This window comes from Strongylocentrotus purpuratus, unplaced genomic scaffold (assembly GCF_000002235.5).
Source record: "Strongylocentrotus purpuratus isolate Spur 01 unplaced genomic scaffold, Spur_5.0 spur5_scaffold_2, whole genome shotgun sequence".
In the NCBI taxonomy this organism is placed as follows: domain Eukaryota; kingdom Metazoa; phylum Echinodermata; class Echinoidea; order Camarodonta; family Strongylocentrotidae; genus Strongylocentrotus; species Strongylocentrotus purpuratus.
Genome location: NW_022145605.1, coordinates 29,721,086 through 29,744,423, shown reverse-complemented (window position 1 = coordinate 29,744,423; position 23,338 = coordinate 29,721,086). Strand labels below are relative to the sequence as shown.

Genomic DNA, 23,338 nt, shown 5'->3' with positions numbered 1-23,338 from the left:
GGATAGTGGCAAATGTAAATTGTGTGTTGCCTAAGGGCGTAAATAATACTGCAACAGGTCTCGAACCTCGAACCTTGTGATCTAGAGATCAATGACGCATCCAATAGACTACGACAACGATTTTGAAAACCATTAGCGTGATAACCCTTTCACTTTTAATAGAGCCCACCCCCCTCCCCTCCGTCCTCCTATCCCCTGTCCGAATATTGCGTTTATGCACGTTTCTCCTTATCGAGGAATGAATAGAAAATAAATTTGAAATTGATAAAAGAGAGAGCGACTGAGTTTAAACGTAAATCATTAAAGTAGTGCTGGTGTTGTCTGTTTTTGCGTTCGGACCATTATCATACTCATCAACACTTGACGAATAACCAGTATTGTTTTAAAAAAAAAGTAAAATAAAGCATTGAGGCGTAATACACCCTAATGTGAAACCGCCGTCCGCCGTCCGCCGTATACCTCTTTTTGTCTTCAAACATTCATATCCTTCCCTCTATCTCTTTCTCAGACACTCTTGAATATCTATTTCACTCTTTAAATATTGTTTTAAAATTCTCTCTCTCTCTCTCTCTCTCTCCCCCTCTATCTCTCTCTCTTTCTCTCTCTTTAATGATGAAATGGTTCCTTTCCTGCCCCTACCCCATTCACTCCATTTTTCCCCACTCTCAAGTTTTCAAATGTATAATACTTTAATATCCTCCCTTCCTGTTCACATTATTCCTTAATTTCACTCTCCCGTTTTCTACACACTCCTCTCTCCCTATTTTAAACTAAGCTTTCTCATCCTTTACCGATAACACACATAATCATAAATAACTTGAAAATATGCAGAGGAACAAAGACAAACGATATCACTTTTATATATATCTCTCTTTCTCTCCCTCTGTCTTGATTATGTGTTGTTGTTTCTCCCCCATCTCAACCTATTCCTCTCTATATCACTCCCAATATGTTTATTATTTTGCTCTTTTCCCTTCTCTGTTCATTTTCATCTCTTCTCTCTCGCACACACACACTTTGTCTCTTCCCCCTCTCTGTCTCTCTGTCTCTCTCTCTCTCCCTCTTTCCCTGTCTCTCTCTCTTCATATGCCTATTAACACATTCCCCTGTTTGGTTATACATATTCTCATTCTCTTACTCACTCTCATATTTTGTTCATCTCTCCACCCACCCCCCCTCTCTTTCTCTCATTTGACTAATTTCATTTTCGCCTTCATTTTATTCTATTTTAACACTAGGCCCTTACATTTGTGTAGAATTTCATGTTTTCCCTATTGGCAATTTAAGAAACAGAAGGAAACAAGTTTGCATTTACTAGTAGTATAAATATTAGTTTATTTTCGATTACTACATTATACATATGTAACTTAAATTGCAATCATTATTACGTAACACACGTACATGTATATACAGACAAAACATCTCATAGTTTATATATATATATATATCACTTTTTAAGAGATTCATGGGATACATCAAAGACCGTACCACATGGCTGACGCAAAAGATACCTGTTTGGCTATGTGCATTATGCCCTACATGAACAGTGCAAACATTGGGATAAATTATTGGCGCATGCTTTGATTAACTATGCAGGCTTCTTTTAGCGCAGACAATGAGGCAATCGTGTGCAAGCTTCATTATGCCGTTTTGCATAGGTGGTGTGGGTTTTTCTAAATTGGGTCTGCGTTAATGACTAGCTCAACCTGTGACACAGTATGTGAGGGTTAAAGGTCCGCTGCACCCGGTGCGTCATTTCGCTGACGGAGCTCTACGTCAGTGAAATGAACTCTCGTGTTGCAATTGGCATGATAGCTTGGAAAGGGTGGTTGGTGAGACTTCCGTTGAGTAGCTCTGTCATGGGTTTAGATTCCCCAGCCTCCTGGGCCAGCTGCAGGCGGGTTCGGTTGGGGAGTCGCTGCGGGACCGGCAGGTGGCGGGTTGGGTGGAGCTACCCCTAGAAAGATTCAGAAAGATTGAGAAGAAGAAAATTGAGTTTAAATCGTAAGATCTTGAGAACAGGGTATCGTTCATGAAGTTATACAAAATGAAATTGAATTTTTCGTGTGCGTGTGTGTGTGTCAGTAGCTTTTACAGACGTGCGTCAATTAGATCCTTTTTGTTACGTCTTGGGTTGACTTTTAATGTCATCATCCGAAAGACGTGACTCAGTCTCAAACTTGGGTCCTTGTCGGCGAAGACGAGGAGGCTGACGATTAAAACACCTTGCATCTCCTTAAAAATGTCAGTATGACGTTACATAACGATACAATTTTTTTTTTACAATTAGCAAAATATCATCAAGATGTGCTTTTAGGTCTTGAAGACCTGACCTTATTTTGCTCGTTTTGCTTTGATTACTTTCTCCGGCAGCTTAGCAGTGCATGCCACACACAACAAAGCATTCGAGTACTCAACTGAAAAGATCATAAAAAAGAAAATATATATAAACGACAATTTCATACTTATACTCCAGCAATTGTCAACGGTTCTGGGGGCGTAGGGGCGGCAGGCAAGTTCCATGGCATCACAAGCTCCTCTCACGTTCACGACGCGGGGACCTTCGGCATAACACAACATTCCGTGCCGGGCCCGTCTGAAGAGTTGCCTCATGTACCCGTCGTGGTAAAGATCCTTGTCCTTGTCATATACTTCCTTGAGGACCTTCATGTTACATGCTCCATATCCCTCATCTATCTTCTCCCAGGTAAACAAACCACAGTACTGTGTGAGACGGCCGTTGGGATTAAAGCCTGGTCCTGTAAATTAAAAATAGACTGTTCACTCATCCGTTCACTCATCCATTCGTTAATCCATTAACATGTTGAAATAAGCCCGTTACACGACGAGGTGCTCTTCCGCTACTCAAAAAGGCGCCAATCGATTGTTTGATGCAACGGGATTGATTACATCAAACAATGGAGATTTAAACCCGATGCATACCAAGTGTCATTCCATTACCGCCAATAACGCCAACGATCTGGCGAATGTTTTAATCAATATAATTCATACCACCGTAAACAGTTAGGAAAGGGATCCCTCCAGGTAATGACGGCTGCGCACGAGCTGTGACGCGAATGTTCTGTACACAACCGTAGTGTAGATTGTTGCGCCAGTGCGCCGTCGATTTTCAAATCCGAAACCTTATACTAAGCCATCGCACCCTGATCCAAGGGGTACTCTCTTTACCAAGAGATAGCGTCTCGACAGCTGGCTGCATATATTATGTTTGCATGTCAGTGAGTGGCGTATTTAAAATTTAAAGAATATTTGCCTGAACTGCCCCCGTACAAATCAAAATCGAAATAAAAATATTTATAAAGCAATGTCCATTTCGGATGAAGAGAAAGCACTTACCTCCATATCTGCCGTATCTGCCGTATCTGCCGTACATTCCATATCCATGTGAAACAGAGGCACAAATCAGAACACACAGACAGAATGCCACGAGAATCTTCTGTAACTAGGTGATATAAAAACACAACAAAAACATGGTCGCCGTTTATGTTATTTTTTAGTTTTAAAAGCATTAGCAATATTCAATTTTGCTCAAATGATTTTATTGCGCTAGAAAAAACAACACCGAGCGAAATAACATAAATAAAGATCGTAATACTGGGATCATTCTCGTTTATTTCTTCAAAGAGCTTACAATCAAATTCATTCTCATTGATGTTAATCTTGAGAAATACAAATAATTTGTGTGGGTTAGTTTAATAAACTGTTGAACAAAGCGCTAATAACTTACATGAACGCAGAGTAAAAAATGGCGATAGTTTTGGGTCATGCTTTTTCTTAAAAAATATATAATTGTTTCACTGAATTTTTGCTTTCGTCTTTTTTTTCCCTACTTGATTACTTTAAAATTCAGTATGTTTGAAGATGTAATTTAAGCATACGATAGTTCTTCTGATAAAACAGGGCAGTATCGTATTGTTAAATGCCAGCTGTCCGTGTTAACACAAAATTCAGGAAGTTCATGGACACCCACCATTAGAAACAATCGTAAGAGTTTGCGTGAGGTGAATTATCCCATTACACAAAATAATTAGACAAATAATTTTAAGCCGCTCTTCAGATATACCTGAAGTTAATTTCGAAACGTTTTTTTGTTTAACTTTAACAAATTGACCACTCTTAATATTTGTGCCATGTTGCCACAATATAACAGTTAACATGAACTTATCTTTTGTCACTTATGATTCCAGGTAGTTAAAGAATAAAGATTCAAACTCGACTAACAGGAATAATCAATTTCTTGCCAAAAAAGGGGAATACAAAAATATCTTTCCAGCTCATATCCAGCTTCCTGAAAGAAAAGAATACTACGAAATTATAAAACTTACGGTTACAGCCATCCTGTCGCTTCGTTTTAGCTGACAATTTAAGAAAGGAGATTTTCTGAAACGTTGGAAGTCGAAACAGTTGCTACCAGCAGTCGAGTGACGATCCCCGTCCGAATGGAGGCTCTTATACAATGCACCAAGCGCGTAACATAAGCCATGTACCTGTAATTGAGAAACTTTCTCCACCTAGAACCCTGGATGCAGAGTCCCAACGATACATTTAGCCAACTTTGCTCACATTAATGTGATCATTATTTTGAAGGCCATCAAAGATTACTCATGCCAGGAAATTGCAGATCTTGTTGCTTTGGAAAAGGTCTACCTAAAACATAGAAATAATCTAAATGAGAAAAAAACGAAAAGGTTAGTGACAGGTCGAATTCTCCAGAAATCAACACTTCTTCTTCTTCTGGAATTCTCTCGATTCTGTGATTAAAAGGTCTGTAAGTGTACATGTATTCAGAAGAAAATTGAAAAGTTATTATTTGAATACATATTGTTATTCCTGATTCCTGACTATTCTTGTCTCCAAACTGTATACTTTTGTTAATTACAATGAGTAACTAACGGTATGACCATACCAACTATGTTTATAATATACTCATATCGAGAACAAACTATATTGTAATATTGTTTCAATAAGCTGCAGATATATTCCCTTCCCTTTTTCTTGTCTTTTGTAGTTAATTGTGAGTATCAGTTCATGTATCCCTGTAAACTCCCTTTCCCTGTTTTAGCGTGTATTTGTATTTTATCAACTTTACTTTAGTTGATTATGTCATTTTTAGTTTAAGGAGCCTTTCCACAACAAGCTCTGCTTTTCCATAGGCTCTGCCACTTTATCTCTTAAGTTAAACTTAATGGACAATATTCTAAATAGTGTATACCGGTATTGTATGTACATGTATAAAATAATCATTTTCAATATGTTTTTACACTCTCTGTAAAATGAGATATTGTGGAAACCAATAAACTATCCATCTATCTATTTCATTCACAGTTTTTTCTCGATAAGAACTTAATAGGGTACTTATGACATCCTCGATGAATCTTTGAATAATGATAATAATAATAATGATCATAGTAATAACATTAACGATATTAACAATAATGATAATAATAATTGTAATATTAATAATAACAATAACATCGAAGCTACATTTATATAAGGGCTTTCTCAAGACATCTACAAAGTAAAACCATTTCCAGATGCTTTTGTTTAAATATAATGCGCTAATAACAATAAATTCCTACATGCTACCCATTTGTTACCCCAGAGGGGTGTTTCATAAAGCTGTTCGTAAAGTTACGCATGGCTTTACGAACGACTTGTATATGAAAAGCCAAATGGGATGCTCAATCTTTATTGATTATTATTTATTAAGTTGAACTGTGCAGATGTAGATTAACATTCTTCTTATTATAAACATTTTTAATGCAAAGTATATTTTTTGCCATAATTTAATTGAGGTTATTGGAAATATCAGAAAAAACTTTGGGCATTCTATCTGGCACTTCATATACAAGTCGTTCGTAAAGTCATGCGTAACTTTACGAACTCTTTATGAAACACTCCCAGGGTGGATAGTGGCAAATGTAAATTGTGTGTTGCCTAAGGGCGTAAATAATACTGCAACAGGTCTCGAACCTCGAACCTTGTGATCTAGAGATCAATGACGCATCCAATAGACTACGACAACGATTTTGAAAACCATTAGCGTGATAACCCTTTCACTTTTAATAGAGCCCACCCCCCCCCCCTCCGTCCTCCTATCCCCTGTCCGAATATTGCGTTTATGCACGTTTCTCCTTATCGAGGAATGAATAGAAAATAAATTTGAAATTGATAAAAGAGAGAGCGACTGAGTTTAAACGTAAATCATTAAAGTAGTGCTGGTGTTGTCTGTTTTTGCGTTCGGACCATTATCATACTCATCAACACTTGACGAATAACCAGTATTGTTTTAAAAAAAAAGTAAAATAAAGCATTGAGGCGTAATACACCCTAATGTGAAACCGCCGTCCGCCGTCCGCCGTATACCTCTTTTTGTCTTCAAACATTCATATCCTTCCCTCTATCTCTTTCTCAGACACTCTTGAATATCTATTTCACTCTTTAAATATTGTTTTAAAATTCTCTCTCTCTCTCTCTCTCTCTCCCCCTCTATCTCTCTCTCTTTCTCTCTCTTTAATGATGAAATGGTTCCTTTCCTGCCCCTACCCCATTCACTCCATTTTTCCCCACTCTCAAGTTTTCAAATGTATAATACTTTAATATCCTCCCTTCCTGTTCACATTATTCCTTAATTTCACTCTCCCGTTTTCTACACACTCCTCTCTCCCTATTTTAAACTAAGCTTTCTCATCCTTTACCGATAACACACATAATCATAAATAACTTGAAAATATGCAGAGGAACAAAGACAAACGATATCACTTTTATATATATCTCTCTTTCTCTCCCTCTGTCTTGATTATGTGTTGTTGTTTCTCCCCCATCTCAACCTATTCCTCTCTATATCACTCCCAATATGTTTATTATTTTGCTCTTTTCCCTTCTCTGTTCATTTTCATCTCTTCTCTCTCGCACACACACACTTTGTCTCTTCCCCCTCTCTGTCTCTCTGTCTCTCTCTCTCTCTCTCTCGCTCGCTCTCTCTCTCTTTCTCTCTCTCTCCCTCTCTCTCTCCCTCTTACTCACTCTTCACATCACTCACTCACATCTCCCTGCTCTCTTCTTCTTACTAATTTCTCCGTTATATTTCTCATCACCTAATAAGACACGTTTAAGATACGTTTTTTCGGTAGACATATACTTCACACAAAGATAAACTGTATTTAACATTTCACTATTTATTTACAAACATGATCTTTTCAATTCAACATCGCACACAATTGAGATTTTTTTATTTTTATAGATACATTGCATTGAATTATTGGCGCCTACACAATCGATGTGACATCTCGTGTTTCTAAGAAAGGGAGACGTTTGTCGAGTAGAAGGCGTCACAGATTTACAGATGGCCCGGGGGGTTCGGTGGAGGAGCCTGAGGATTCTGAGGAACCTGGGGGCGGCCAGGTGGTTTGGCTGCACCAGTCACCCCTACAAAGATTAATAAACAGAACAAAACAAATAGATGATAAAGATTTTTCTAACTAATTTGCAAGACAGTTTATATATATATATATATATATATATATATATACATATATGATTTATACAAGTTTGCATACTGGTTGAATAAAGAATTTAATTGAAAATAATCAGAGAATGGCTGTAAGTTGTTTCACAATGATGCAGTTACAATCAAGATTTTTCTCTCTTTACTTTTTTTTTTGGGGGGGGGGGCGATCTTGCCTTGAAGAACATATTTAACATAAACCGTAAGCACTGACAAACACTTAAGTAGTGAATATGTAATTTAAAACCCCTACATCTTCTAAATTATTTTTTTATTGTACTCACTCCAGCAGTGGTCGACTGGTTTTGGGTCACGGCTACTGCACGACAGTTCCATTGCCTCACAGGGTCCTGACACTTCGATGGCTTGACCAGTCTGGGCGTAGCACAGCATTCCGTTTCGGGCCCATCTGTAGAGGCGTCGCATGTATTGGTAAGGGAAAATATTGACCTTCTCGTCCAAATCGGCAACTTTATCCAGAACATTTTTGTTGCACCTGGTGGCTTTTTCGCGTATCTTCACGTTGTCGAAAATTGCACAAGCTTCTGTAAAGCGGGTGCTAGGCTTAGGTCTTGGTCCTGTATATTGATATTAAAATGATTTACAGTAAAAATGAGGATAACGATTAATATGATAATTATAATAACAATAATTACAATAACAAGAAGGAGAAGAACCATAATGTTAGAAATCATTATACTGATAATGACACTCATAATGATAATAGTTTTTATATAATGATGATTATACCATATTAATAATAATAACAATAATAATATTAGTAATAGCAATAATAATAATAAAACAGAAGAAGAAGAGGGAGGAGAAGAAGGAGAATACCCTGCACAATCATCGTCTAGACAATACACTCCCCCTCCCGACAATCGCTCCTTGCACCTCCCAATCAGATAACTACCTGTTACATCAACTAACCATCGGACCCCTCTTCCTCCTCCTCTTTTCTACAAATACCCCGACCAATATTATAGAAATATTTACCAAACGAATGATAATAATATTCTGGGTTTATATAGCGCTCATGACATCGATCATGTCTCTTAAGCGCTTTAGAGATATCATTTCCCCGGTCATCGGATTCACACTTGCCCGCACACACTGTATGCACATTCTCCACTCCCTGGGGAGCATTCAAGTCAGGCACCATTTTACAGACACTAACAATGCGCAAACAACAATGACTTTCGCATCCTATCCTGTAATTATTCAATGCATGATTTGAGGGTGGCAAATGAGGGCTAGTCTCTTGCCAACCGACGTTAGTGCCGGGTTGGGATTCGAACCATCAACCCTTGGATCGAGAAGGAAGTGAATAGAACCACTATACCACGACACCTCTAACATTGTCAGTCTATGGATTGAGATGAAATACCTACCGTTCCATCTTCGTGAAGCACAGGCACAGATCATTACAGATAGACAGAGCGCCGTGAGCAGCATCTTCTGAAATTACAAAGATAAACGCAAAATGATATTAATGGATGATGTTATAATTTTTGCATGAATCTATTCTAAGGCGATAGAAAGAAATAAATCAGCGAGTGAAGATCCAAAAGTAATTTTGTTTTCGAATTTATTTCCACAAACGATGATGTTGATTGTTGTCTAGAAAATTGACCTTCACATTTATTTATTCATTAACATAAGATCCTGATATGGATGGTTTTATCAGATGACTGCGACAATATGGTTTCTTCTTGATCGAAAGAATTTCCTCTCGGAACCTTCCGAGAAGGTCAATCGCTATGACTCTTTATAAAAGTCAATACAGTTCTGAGAATATACAAACTTTATCTATCAAGAGTAAATCATATCGAAACATTCATATTTTCTGTAAGAAGGAAGAAAAGTAATTCCAACTTTATCGGCAACAGCGTATATGTAAAAGACACCATCAGCATGAACATTATTCGACGTTGAACTTAGATAGTCAAACAAAATGAGCCACTCCAGTTGTGCATTAGGCGACAGGAAACTATTAATTTGTTGATCGCTCGAAGTGATGAGAAGTCACATTAAAATCCTTCCAGCACATGAGTACAACTATAAAACAGCTCACTAAACGAAAACTTTAACACTTACTGTTGTACCCATTGTGAAGTGTGAGATCCGCTAATACGGGAGAAAAGAATGAAATATTGTAGATGTTGATGCGGTTATTACTCGAGCTCAAATGATGATTCTGCTGTCCAGCGTCGTGATTTATATCGTGTGCTGGGCGAGAAATATAATCCATTGCAAAAATATGTAATTGAGAAATATGTAATTGATATACTGTATCTGCTTATCGCTCTGGACATGCATATAATGCAACAAAAATATTTCTGAGCTCATCCACATTTTGGTCAAATTATGATTCATTGGAAAGTTGTGCGGCACAATAATGTAGGCTAACGACTAATTAACTGGATGAGCACTGCGCAACACCCTATTGGAAGCATTGTTTAACAATGTTAAATATGAGATGCATGGCCCTACGTGTTATTAGTGTCTTTGATATGGTGTAATATTGAAGCCCTAAAAAAATTGCGCTTCAAAATGATCATGAAGTGCCTCAAAAAAGTAAAAATCTTTGATTGACCGGTTTTACCATACTCGTTTTTCCCAATAGACTGTAGTGTTCGAAAAACCGTTAGGAAAACGCAACATTTGATTTCGATTTCCAATCATTTATATCTTGATAATCAGAGGGGCGATCGGCTTGTAAAATTCATGGGATTCACTGACTGTCCTAGAGATTTATAATTATGATTGCAGCATAAGCTAAATCCAGGATTTTGTTTCACAATCTGAGGCAATTACCGAGTCACTTTAACTCTAAACTTCACCTAAAACCTCTACCCAAACCTAACCCTAACACTATACATGTGATGAAATAAAACCCAGAAAGAGTGTACCTGAAGAAAATATCTCATCATTTATTGTAAATCAGCCATGGTATACTTTTTGTTAAATCATTACTGTCATTACATTCAAAATGTCTAGAAATACAGATATACACTCTCCTATTTGAGAAAGAAATACATACGTTCATGTTGGCCTGATTTTGTTTTTATTTTTCAAATCATATTATTCTAATTGCATATTAAAAAAAAAAAAAATCTTAATCCATTTCCCCTTCCGATAGAAAGCCAGTTATGACATTATCGATGCAACATTGAACCGTTGACGCATTGTAGCCAGCTTTTAAATGTTATGACCCCCCCCCTCCCCCCCCACTCCCCCCCCCCCCCCCCACTCCCCCCCCCCTCCACACTCCTTTCGTATGCTAATGCGTTTCTGAATTATACCACTTCGTTTTGATGAATAGAAAGAAAAAACAGGCCTAATATTAGGATATTTTATTTAGAATTCCAAATACAGTGCACAGTTTCTCTTTCTTCGAACTGTGGGACAAAGGGAATATTAATGGCATATCATATGGAATGGAAAAAGCAACGTAATTGAAAATCAAATAGCATTAAAAAAAGAAGAAACAAATATTTGGCGTATCCAGGATATGGTGAAGCTAATGTATACCTCTCCGATTGCAGGAAGATACAAAAGATCAAAGTAATTTATAATTGGTCTACGACAACCGTTGCTAGTCAGATAGAATTCATAATTCATAAATTATAATTGAGGGGGCAGTGACGTCATTTGTTTTGTGACATTAGAAATAGTAGGTGAATGGCGTGCGCGGAGAGAACAAGGGCATAGGGTAAGAGAAGGATGTGGAAGGGGTCTGTCATCTTTTTTTTTTTTTTTTTTTTTTTTGTCTGTCTGCATTTTTGACTGCGTCTGGGAATAATTTCACTCGCTCATGTTTAACGAAGTCACTCTGATTGATTCAGCAGCATTTCTATCGTTGAGTGTAAGTCAATTCGTACGCATTGATGTTTATTTAAAATGTATTGTAATTTACGGGTTTATTTATTTGTTATTTTTTGTTTAATATGTTAATGTTTGTCATTGTTTTTTGTAGACTTCGGTGGAAAGTGCTTTATAAGCACCGTTTATCATAATAATTATTATTAATATGACGAGGATTTCTTTCCAGTAAATATGCCCGAATTGCGTTTTGTTTGATTTTGTTTTGATCATTCATTTGCCCCCCCCCCCTCAATCCACCAGGCTCATGGATCTGACCACTGGATGATAATGTCTGGGCATGTACAAATCATAACAGTATGACCAATATTATACTTCTAGGAAATGCTGACTTTAAATATTTATCGTGATTGCCAGCATTTTCGTGATCCTCTTTGCATATTCATTTTAAATTTGAAAAAAAATATCCATTGTCCTTCATACTTTTATGAATATCTTATCAAGATTACCTTAACGTGTCAATAGCGCTACTTCATACACATTTTGGACTTTAAAAAAATGTTGCTGTAAATCTAAGAGTTTCTATCAATGTTTCATTTTTTTATCATGGTTTCTAGAGGGTAGACAATGAAACAGAATCCCTGTGTTTGAAGTGACACTTTAATATGATTACATCTTGCTTCTCAGACGGTTTTGATGAATACAAACGTCGTCATGCAGATCGCATATCAAATTCATTTTGGGGATCGTTTTTCATATAAAACGTTTCTCAATTTAATCATGGCATCATCTGTTTCCAATTTTCTTATCCCATTTTGAAATTATATCTCATCTTATCATCTTAAATCTAACAAACCGAGTCGAAGATGAGTATCTGTGCGATTAATTTCTGAGCATGTGTTTGTTTATTGTTCCTAATGAAATAACTCTTGGCTGGCTGTTAGAACAGAATTGAAAAAAAGGACAATTCTAATAAGGCAAACTATTCTATACATTACACCGATGGTGAAATACGAGCATACGAATATGCAATATCAACCAAATCGTCAGCTCACTTACACCTCTTCCCGTATTGAGTTCTTTATTTGGGTAAAGCTCACTGTGTTAACGCGGTGGAGTCGATGACGTTTGAGATAAAGATCATAACAATCGTTTAAGATATAGCATTTCTTTTAATTCGATCAATGACAGTCGACTTATATCCTTTATGGAATTAAAGAATGAGTATGAACGTTGAATGTGTAATTAAATATTTTAAGGTTTTAAGCCAACCGCAGACTAAACGACCTTTCGGCGATCCGAATTTCAAAGAAATGGCAATTACATTAGATACAATATATATATCTAGACAAGCATTATCTTCGTGATGTACGTTATAAATATTGAAAAGAGCGCTTAAAACGTTAGTCAGAATAAAAAACGAATCGGTTTCATATCATAGACAACGTATTACTGGTATGACGTCAGTACGATTCTGAAGCAATTTAGCTATTCCTTCTCTAAGAAAGTTTGAAATCCTTTGAAATTATAATTTTATCAATCATAATGTCTATTAAAATCAACGATCATTAAGATTTTATAGGTATGAATTTTGATATCAAATAATATTGCAAATTCTTCCAAAATCAAATTATGATCGCCAGCAAACAAGACAGTGTGTCATAAAGTAATGACTTCAGCCATGATATACATGTAACTCTCGTGTAAATATACATGTAAATCTCGGGGTCTGCGTCAGGTAACCTTAAAGGTAAAGACCGGTATTGGAAACGCCCCAATTTCAAAAAATGAAATGGAAGCTCTCATTACCAATCATGTGAAAGAAAATGTTTTGACTAATTCATGATGATAACAAATTTGCCGGGAAACCGCCTACTAATTCATATATTTGGTAAATTTGTTTCTCTCATTGTTTGTGAGAGATATAGGGTAGTCCCATACACATCTTTCTGTGTATAGTGCTTGTAACTTTACGAAGAATGGGCCAAATTTCTTATCATTTTGATGATTCCAGAACCTTGCAGATGCTAGATGCTAGATGATCAACCTTTTCTGATCGATTCCACAACGTTTCTTTCACAATGCAATCGCTTGACCATAACTGGTCTTTACCTTTAACCTTAGTATGAATAAAGTAGTTTTTTGCGACGTCATATAGCAACCTCTTGTTATACCTAATTTTAAACTGGTTTTCCGACATAGGCCTAAGTCTCGAAATTTGTCTTCTTGTTTTCTTTCGTAAAACACGCAGGGTAAGGATAAGGGTTGCAATTGTGTTTTATTTCATAGGTTTAGGGTTGTGGTTAAGGTAAGTATAGTTTTTGGTCCAAGGTTGAAGTTATACGAATTTCACAATTGACCGCGGAACATCAATCGCCGGGACGCGTCTGTCATTGAACCTCTAGACAAGTTTCTGACGCATCGGTCTACGGTATGATATTGTATCCTCTGACAAACGTTCAAACATGAGAAAATATATTTGAAACTAACGTCATATGATTGAAAACAATACATCCCTGCAATCGTCATGTAACCTAAACCCTGAACAAAGTATCATGTACAGGCCGTGTTAAGCTGGATAACCATTGCCCTTCCCAATCATTTGAGACGAAAGGATTAACATTCGAGACAGGGCCTACCTTGCGTTTCGTGCCGAAAGGATTTGATATCATTTATTTTCTATATCAGAAAGAATTAGCGTTCGGAATCAAAAGCAACGTTTCTGATATCAAATAAGATTAGGCTGGCTTTCCTTTACTGATTTAAATGTTTTAGTTAACAAGTTGTGTTGTTTATTCAAACTTGACACCGACATATATTTTCTAGAGAAAGAGAGAGGTGGGTTGGGGGGGGGGGGGGGGCAGAATCTTTGGAAACCATAGCATAATTTTCTTTCAAAAGTCACATAATCATGCCCTCAAACATTGATTCAGGTGGAGAATGGTAGAAGCATTTATGGCGGGATTTTTCCTTCCTTAAAGTCTGGGGCACATCACTATATCCAATTTACCATTTCATCGACCTTTAATTATATGCATCTGACATATTTCCATATTAGTTGTTATCGTGATTAAATACCAAATTATAAAATAATTAAATGACGGTACTCCATCGGAAAACTTAATGTGATTATGATAATAAAGGACAGTGCTCTTTGAAAGGCGTGAACATTTTAGAACATTAAAGTGGGCTTTAAATAGTTTCCACTAAAAATAACTGACTGATTGCTTACCATTGTTTCACACATGTTTTCAATTTCAAAGCACTAGTATAATTGCCCAAACCAATTAAGAAAGAAAAACGAAAAGATCATACGTCACTCACTCTCTCTATTTTTCCTTCTCGACTCTTTCTTCTTCAACCTCGTTCTCTCTGCCCTTCGGTCTTTTGTTTACGTCCCTTCTCATTTATTCTTATCTCCATCCACTCTCATTCTCTCTTCGACTTTACACTTATCACTCTTTGTGTTATCCTATCTCCCTCCTCTTCCCCCTCTCTCCCCCTCTCTCTCTCTCTCTATTTCTCCCTGTCCCTTTCTCGCCCTCTCTCTTCCTTTTCCCCACTCTATCTTTCTCTCCTCTCTCTCTCTCTCTCTCTCTCTCTCTCTCTCTCTCTTTCTTTCCCCTCTCTTTCCCGCTATCTTCCCCTCTCTTCCCCTCTTTCTTTACTCTTTAACCCGCACTTTCTTCCCTCTCCCATCCTCTCCCCCCATATACATTCATCTTTCCTTCTACAAAATTAATGTAACATTTTCGTTATAATTTAGGTTATGAATTTATTCAATCGACTGTTCATTTTACAAAGTATGATCTCACTCTGAACACTTGGTTGTGAACACGTAACATATGATTTTATGCAATTTTGGTGTAAATTTCTGCGTATTCATTTTTTATAAATGTTAAAGGAGTTCTGATGCAGTAAAAATAGATGTATTCAAAAATAAATAAATACAAATAAAACAAAGACGAAACTAATAATGCCTCAATATGCAGTAAAAAGTAAAAAGAAATTAAAGCAAATTTAACAAAATATACAAACATACCAAAATTAATCAAACAAAGACGAAACATAACATTTAAAGCATCTCTCATTTTTACACAGTATGAAAAAAAATAATAACTAACTCCAAAATATACAAACATACTAATATTCATCAAAAATATACTTAACTGAACTTCCAAATTATCAAATATGAAATAAAACACGTAAAGTTTTGGCCGGTTCCTGAAAATATATGCGACACCGTTGCGTTAAACTTGGAAATGCCGGTTTGTGTTACAGGCGATTAACGTAGATAAGCTCTGGATTACGAAGATTTCCGTCTCCATGGTGATTATTATGATGAGTGACAGGTTGAACACCGTCTCCCATTGGTTGGATCTAAGGGACGAGGGCGTGTCAGTCTAGATGTTTACTGTAGCTGGCTGGGTCATTGGGGCCTCTGTGACCGGTGAGGGGGTGATTGCGCTAGCCTGCTTCCTTAGCGCTGCAAGCAAAATTGGGAATGGATGAGAATATATTTTTAGTTTTAAAACAAAATTGTTATGTTCAATTGGTACTTTTGCAGTATTCTAGATGGACAGCGGGATTTCATAAATATTTATGCAGTTATTATTTGTTTTCTTCTCTCGGTCCCTCAGTCCCTCATCTTACCCTTTCTCTTTCCCATTCTCTATGTCTGCTTAACCTCTCTCCCCGCTTTCTCTCTTTCATTTTCTCATTATCTATTCAAACCCTTTTCTAAATCTTTCTTTCCCCACCCCCCTCTTTCTCTCTCCACTCGCCTTTTAATTTTGAACTTGTGTGCACACGAGTCTTGGTTTGTATGCGTCACTCCCTAACCCCCTCTCTCTCTCTCTCTCTCTCTCCCCCCCTCTCTCTCTCTCTCTCTCTCACTCTCTCTTTCTCTCTCTTTCTCTCTATCTCTCTCTCTCTCTCTCTCTCTCTCTCTATATATATATATATTCCGGTGCATTTCAACAGCCCAAAGACAAAACAAAGGGGAAAAATCATATTAAAGTATGCAAGTACTCACGTCCGCAACGGTCGACGACTTTGGGTTCGAAGGCTTGGCAGACGAGCCCCATGGCAGCGCAGTCACCCTTCACTACATTAATCGTTGAACCTTCGAGGTAGCAGAGCCCGCCATCATTGGCCAAATCGAGAAAGTCCTCCACCAGGTCGCCGTCGTATCCGGGAAAGTTGAGCTCTTCCGCGTGGTCGTGGACCTGGTCAATGATCTCCGAGTCGCACACGGTGGTCCCTTCTTCGCGCATCTCGGCAAAATAGCTCAGGCAATTCTTGAGGAGGTGGTCGTTAATGCTCATTACTGCAACAACAAAAAACAGAATGAAATAATGATGATAATAACAAGAATCCCCCTATGAAGCCTCATCAGCACTCCCTTTCAATACTTGTATCTAAACTTCTTGTAATAATAATAATAATAGTAATAGTAATTAATCATCATTGTAAAAGAATAGGTCTACCACCGTTTTTTCTGTTTATTTACTCTTTTGTATTATTTTTCTTCGATGACAGGGGTCGAAATAGGAAAAATTGGAATAAATACATATTTAATCTCTTCTTAATTGTTGTGATATTGATTAATATCTGACAAATAAGCCTCCTCATTCGACGAAACTAAATATGTCTTATACATAGAAATAAACAACATGAGGCGGTAGTATTAATAATGATATTCACAACTAAATTATTTTGGCGAGGGCGGGGGAATGTCGTGTGAATTAATCACGATATTAACCATACTGCATAATTACTCATTGTTATCTATTTTTCCCCCTTCAACTTACGAGGAGCAGCTTCTGAAACACTGACCATACTGACGTAGGTGACAGCAAACAGGCATAATGCGATGGTGAGGTTCAACTAACAGGGAGATATAGAAATAGGAATTGTTTCATACATATCTCGTAACATTAAAAGAAGAATACACCCTTCTCATCAGAAATGTATCGATATCTACATGTTCATTTATCTTCAATAAGCATATAATGACGGCTGTTATTTCTGTACAATTTGTTATAAATATGTTTGATAAGATTTTCGAAAAATATTTGGCATGCATATTTTTTGCAGTCAAAAACAGACTTTTAATTGAAACTCGGACTTAAAGGTAAATACGTTAGTGCCAAACTAATTCAAGATTAGCTTTAAAATACATGTATGTATTCAAGTAGAAAACAGTCTTCTCTGTCTAAAAACAGAGATATTTAAGTAGCCATCAATTTGTATTTTGATCATCTATTTCTTCATTCAAAAATGTTTTTATTAATATATATTTGTACACAAGACCGGTAATGTAAATGTTACAATGTATTGTATTCTTGGTATAAAAAAATATAAACATAAGAAGAGGTAAATATTAGTCCCAGTCGACGCAATAACAAGAAAATTGCAATGCAATAACAAGAAAATCAAACACGACATCAATAATGCAACATATGGTGAACATAACGAATTGAGAACATAATCAAACTAAGAGAGTGAACATTATTACCTAAACAAAGGTATAGGTTGAATAATGAAATAATTGAGTAATACATACCGATTTGGCCATGACGAATATTTTACCAGAGTTTTGTATTAACATACAGATGAATTTCAAATACAGCTTGTTCGCTTCTGGATGCTTACTGTCAACTGTGGTTAGAAATCCCATATTTATAGTCTTCCCCGACATTAAATCATTTGAATAAACTCTTAACATAATATATGTTGAAATAGCAAACAATGAAACAAAATTTGAATGATGGATTATTAAGAATGAAAAATGCCTAAACCAATGCCAACATGTATTGTTTCATTTAGATGCAGTGCGGATCATTCCAAGGCCAAATATTTCTTGAGCGATTCACAAATATTTGACAAGCACAATTGTTCCTTAAAGTAGCCTGACGGGTCAATATATTCAACAATGTTCAATGGATTTTCTTTAAAGATTATCACTACAAATAAAAACTTTAACTAAAAACTAAAGCCATACAAGTACGTCATTACAGAGGCCCCCATATCATAATTGTAAAGGCATATTACGCCTTTCATATTGTAATCTCATTTTGAATACCTCCGTTTTTTTCTCTCTCTCCCTCTCTATGTGTGTGTGTGTGTGTCTCTCTCTCTTCCTCACTCTGTGTCTCTCTTTCTCTGTCTGTCTGTCTGTCTATCTCCCTCCCTTCCCCTCCCTCTCTCTACCCCCTCTCTCTCTCTATCTCTCGCTCTCTGTGTGTAGTACAATACATTCCCCTCTCTTTCTTTCTCTCTCTCTCTCTCTCTCTCTCTCCTCTCTCTCTCTCTCTCTCTCTCTCTCTCTCTCTCTCTCTCTCTCTCTCTCTGTGCTCGTGTCTTCGCAATCATTCTTTTCATCCTTTCTCTATCTCTTTCCACTAAGTCTATTAAACTTGTTCTTATTTTAAGTTTTCTCGTTTGAATTGTTGCCAACAAGCCTCTTCCTCCCTACCCTCATCTTCCTTGACTTTGTTCCGTTCTCTATCAGATATTCATCTATATGATAATACAAAACTCTTGTTTTTTTCGTATTTTATTCACCTAGTGCCCCCCACCCCCGATACCGGAACCCCTTCTATAGCGAACCCATGCTATGCCATTGCACATTATTCTACTATTAACTTTTAAATGGGATATTGTGCACCTGTTTCGTTCTTCTTTCGTTGAAACCATTTGCTAACATATGAAAATAATATTTTATTCACAAACAACGGGGGTAAAAAATAGTTCATTGTCAAGAATTCATTCATTGATCGACTTAAAAACCTTGCATTAAACCGTAAACGCCTAAAAATCCCACGTCCTCCAGTGCCCACGTCGCTGCAGCCCCCTCAATTCGTACGGGCTTAAAAATCAAGTGATCGCTTTTGAAGGGATCTGTGTGGAAACGAGCCATCCTTTGTCAGGGGCCCCTTTTCTATAATTCTCTTCCACACTAACATAAAAATAATCTTAAAAGGTTACATATTATTTGTCAACTTCTAGAGAAAATCAACCTCCTCTTTCAGGCCTTTTGCCAGACTGACGGTGATGATTGAATAGATTGACGTAAACTTATGAGGTTTACAATGTGTCAAAACTTTTTTCTAGAATTTGGCTCAACGTCAACGGCGCTTACATCTTGTTTTAATAATTTTTTTTTACTGCGCTTAGTATATTAATATTGTACATACATCCAGTCTGAAATATCGCAAACAAATTTCATTCGACTATATACCAAGCAAAATCATTTTGTATAGGTATAAGTTTTCTCTCCATAACATTTCTGTCATTATTTCTTTACTAACACTTAAAGATAATCGGAGAAAATATATGATGTCATTTTATTTCAAGAAAAGTATTATGCTTTTTAAAATGACTCGTCTTAGACTTTTAAAATGTCTGTGCCGTACTCAGTGATCAAACCACACGGAAATATTTTCAGATGGAACAAATTGCGATTAACAATAACTTAGTTTGTTTGTCACTAAGAGAGAGAGGGAGAAAGAGAGAGAGGGAGATAGATAGAGAGAGAGAGAGAGAGAGGGGGGGGGGGGGAGGGAGGGGAGAACGAGGGTGAGAACGATAGAGGATACAGACCAATGTTTCCATAGTCTCCTCTGAATCCTTTTGTTTTAAGTTTGTGTTTTCATAATCGGTTTTTAATCTAATTTATTAGTTATTCACTCTTGCTTGATTTTATTCTTGTCTCATTTATATGTTCCTAATACAATCTTATGATTTTCACTCACCTTTCTCCTTAATTTCCTATATCCCATTGTTACACGAATCATTTTGCCCATCTTTTTCTTGTTTGAACGTCTCCTCTCCTGTTCCCCTTTCCCCCGTCCCCCTCTCGCTCTCTCTCTCTCTCTCTTTCCACGCTCTCTCTCTCTCTCTCTCTCTCTGTCTGTCTCCCTCTCTCTCTCGTGCTCTTTCTTTATCCCTCTCTCTCACGTTATCCCCCCTCTCTCTCTCCCCAACCCTCTCTGTTTCATTTTCATAACGGAAACCGGTGCAGCTATATTCAAACTATAATGAATTACCCGACAACTATATTAAATCATACATCAATTTGAATCATCTGTTTTCATAGTGATATTATCATCATTTTAATGCCAATTACAGTGAAGAACAAAACAAAATATACAAACAAAAATCTTTTTTAACAACCAACTGCATATTGCAGACGAAAGTATCAAGGGGAAGGAGTAAAATCTTGTTATCTGATTTTAAACTGCTTAGAAAATTCAAAATCAAAGATCTATATCATTTAGAGGAAAATGCTGCGAACGAAATGATTGAAATAAAATTGGACCCCAACTATTAAAAGTGCAGCTTCCTTGCATGATAACGTTATTAATCTCTTTCTATCGTCGCCATGGTGATTGGATACAGTACGACTCGACGAAGGCGTGAATGACTTCGTCGTCGAAACCATTAATTTACTGGAAGGCGTGAGCGCGTCCGCCGACGGTGGGGACCTCGACCTCTGGCTTCTCTGGGGCCTCGGTGGGGGTATCGGTGGTGGTTGGGGTAGCGGTGGTGGCGGCTGCTTGGGCCTTCTTGAGCTCTGTTTAATGTAAGAAGGGAGAAGAAAACATTACAAAATCATTTAGGCCTATGAGGAAACGGGCAAGTCCAAGATATTTGCTAATTTAGTCTCCCGAACGTCAGACAGGTGTGTAAAGTTCTGAACATGAATTGACATCAAACGTGTCTTTTCATTTAATATTTGGTCTGATATAAGTTCTAGTAGGCCTACTAAATTAATATAATCATTATACTTAAATCTTAAATGCCGTTTGTGACGTACGAATTAGCCGCACTTGCATATAGTAGTGTATGGATAGAGGCAGAGAATTTAAGAGATGTATCCTTTGTGAGACGAGTCCCCAAAAATGACCGGTGAACACAATCATGAATGCGAAGAGAGATCGAAGCTTGACGTTCTAAACAGGTTGGCTGTTCGTTATAATGATAAAACCGTCATTAGCAGACGACCGGTCAACCTGTTCGGAACGTCGAGCCTCCTCAAAATTACTCAAATAATTTGTTAGCATTATGTCTCGTTTTCCGGCGACCCGGGTTCGAAACCCAGTCGTTGCGCTAGTGTCCTTTGGTAAGGCATTAATCCTCATCACCAGGTCCCTCGGAGAAGACCTTAAGCATTCGATCCCTGGTTGCTTGCTAACATGCATTTATGCTTTCTGAGCAGTCAGGTAAAATAGCAACCACACAAAATTTATCAAAATATGAAAATAAAGATGGTAATATCACTCACTGGAACAGAAATCGATGACCTTGGGTTCAACGTCATTGCAGGCAAGTTCCATGGCTGCGCATTCCCCCTTCACGACGCGGAGAGCTGCACCTTCCAAGTAGCACATACCGCCACCATTGGCCATGTCGAGGTAGTTTTCGACCAGGTCACCGTCGTAGCCGGCAATGTCGAACTGCTCGGCGTAGTCGTGGACGTGGTCGATGACCTCGGAGTTGCAACGGTAGCCCTCGCCGCGCTTCTTCTCGGCGAAACCGGAGCAGGATTTGATCAGGTGCTCGTTGACGCTCATTACTGATGAATAGATAGATAAAGATGTTTATGATATTATTATCAACTACAAAAATAATACTTATAACAATAGTAATTTAAACATATTTGTGATCAGAAGTGGTCACGGACAATAACATGTTATAAATTATGATATATACTTACAGTAATAATGATAAAAATAATAATCATGATAATAATAATAACAATAATAATAATGAAGATGATATTTAAAACAACAATAACGATAACTCTTTCTTAACATGCGCTTTTACAGCGAACTGATCAGAGCGTTGTAACAACAAAAAATAGAAGGCATACATTTTATGTTGATGAGCTATAATAAAGCATAGCAAATAGTAATCGACAGTCTTGATTGATGTATACAGAAAATGACTACATATCTACGCACTCATACAACTGTCTGCTTGATCATATGAAATAACTTGGCTATAAATGTATAGGACTTACGGAAAGCTTCTGAGACAGTAAGACATGATACAGCGACCACGCACAGTGTGATTAACAGCTTCATCTAAAAAAATGAATAATATAACAATGATTATTCATATATATATATTATACATTACGTTAATTTTATCCATGGATTGCCTAGAAAGAATGCCCCTTCTCTCATCTATGTGACAGCTACCGACTTACATTTTTCCAATCAAGAATGTACTCACTTAAAAATAAAAAATGCAGATCAAATTAAATTATACAATTTGATTGTTTATCAAAATAAAATAAAAAGCAAAACAAAAACCGTATTGAAGGTATCAATATAAATCAAAGAAATAAACACATATTAGATAAGGTTTCAATCGAAAAATGTTGATCGTTCATGGTTTTTAGATTAATAGAATTGTTAAAACTCAGTTTTTTCCACTTACCGTTGTTGCCATTTTGAAGATTACTTTGATTGAGGTTCGATACAGCTTCTTACTTCTGCTCAGGTTCCTTATCTGTTTGTCACCTAGACTTGAATGATCAGTAGTGGTCACGGACCTCATATTTATACACTTTCCCCAAATCTAGAAATACAAAGCATAAATTCTAGATTCAAGAGGATTTATTAGAACACATAAGTTGGGAAAAAACGACTGAACGTTTGCGATTAAGTTAAAGCTCTTTGCAAGGTTGCATGCAATGTTTTAACATAGCACAAAGCCGGAGAAATGAAACATTGTCCACTCAATTTGTGGACTAAGGTTTCCTAGGCTTTGCTTATGATCCACTTGCCTTGATTTAATTTTCTTAGAATATTTCTTCGGAATATTAATCGCCTTGGCATTAAGCTTAAGCTTAAAGATGTTCATGCTTGGGTATATAGAGGGCACCGCCATAATCTCCCGAAGGAAACTCAGTGTGTACATCGGAGCGGTTTCGGAGTACCGCGCGTAGTAGTAGTAGTGGTAGTGGTG

The 23,338-nt window shown here is 37.0% G+C and overlaps 3 protein-coding genes across 3 annotated transcripts; all 3 read right to left on the bottom strand.

The window, feature by feature from the left end:
* Window positions 1-7,162: 7,162 nt before the first annotated feature.
* Window positions 7,163-9,677, bottom strand: LOC115926545. The gene is made up of 4 exons (XM_030991338.1): window positions 9,629-9,677; window positions 8,923-8,989; window positions 7,813-8,106; window positions 7,163-7,449 (listed from the first exon to the last, which is right to left on the bottom strand). The coding sequence occupies exons 1-4, from the start codon at window positions 9,638-9,640 to the stop codon at window positions 7,361-7,363; spliced, it is 462 nt and encodes a 153-aa protein (XP_030847198.1). The 5' UTR covers window positions 9,641-9,677; the 3' UTR covers window positions 7,163-7,360.
* A 5,841-nt stretch (window positions 9,678-15,518) lies between these two features.
* LOC105442042 lies at window positions 15,519-18,038 on the bottom strand. Its single transcript, XM_011673791.2, has 4 exons — window positions 17,925-18,038; window positions 17,170-17,245; window positions 16,392-16,685; window positions 15,519-15,842 (listed from the first exon to the last, which is right to left on the bottom strand). The coding sequence occupies exons 1-4, from the start codon at window positions 18,036-18,038 to the stop codon at window positions 15,760-15,762; spliced, it is 567 nt and encodes a 188-aa protein (XP_011672093.2). The 3' UTR covers window positions 15,519-15,759.
* Window positions 18,039-20,522: 2,484 nt separating this feature from the next.
* Window positions 20,523-22,819, bottom strand: LOC115926466. The gene is made up of 4 exons (XM_030991199.1): window positions 22,808-22,819; window positions 22,386-22,449; window positions 21,648-21,938; window positions 20,523-20,936 (listed from the first exon to the last, which is right to left on the bottom strand). Exons 1-4 carry the CDS (start codon window positions 22,817-22,819, stop codon window positions 20,809-20,811), a joined length of 495 nt encoding a protein of 164 aa, XP_030847059.1. The 3' UTR covers window positions 20,523-20,808.
* Window positions 22,820-23,338: the final 519 nt, after the last annotated feature.

What these genes read in the sequence shown, in the direction of transcription:
- LOC115926545 (XM_030991338.1), bottom strand. An exon ending in TGCTTCACGAAGATGGAACG is followed by an intron (nt 8,107 to 8,922) that starts GTAGGTATTTCA and finishes ATCAATATACAG; the next exon opens with GACCAAGACCTAAGCCTAGC. An exon ending in ACCAGTCGACCACTGCTGGA is followed by an intron (nt 7,450 to 7,812) that starts GTGAGTACAATA and finishes TAATCTTTGTAG; the next exon opens with GGGTGACTGGTGCAGCCAAA.
- LOC105442042 (XM_011673791.2), bottom strand. Translation starts at nt 18,038, where the DNA reads ATGGGATTTCTAACCACAGTTGACAGTAAGCATCCAGAAGCGAACAAG. An exon ending in TATTCGTCATGGCCAAATCG is followed by an intron (nt 17,246 to 17,924) that starts GTATGTATTACT and finishes TCTCCCTGTTAG; the next exon opens with TTGAACCTCACCATCGCATT. An exon ending in TGTTTCAGAAGCTGCTCCTC is followed by an intron (nt 16,686 to 17,169) that starts GTAAGTTGAAGG and finishes TTGTTGTTGCAG; the next exon opens with TAATGAGCATTAACGACCAC.
- LOC115926466 (XM_030991199.1), bottom strand. An exon ending in TACTGTCTCAGAAGCTTTCC is followed by an intron (nt 21,939 to 22,385) that starts GTAAGTCCTATA and finishes TCTATTCATCAG; the next exon opens with TAATGAGCGTCAACGAGCAC. An exon ending in GGTCATCGATTTCTGTTCCA is followed by an intron (nt 20,937 to 21,647) that starts GTGAGTGATATT and finishes TACATTAAACAG; the next exon opens with AGCTCAAGAAGGCCCAAGCA.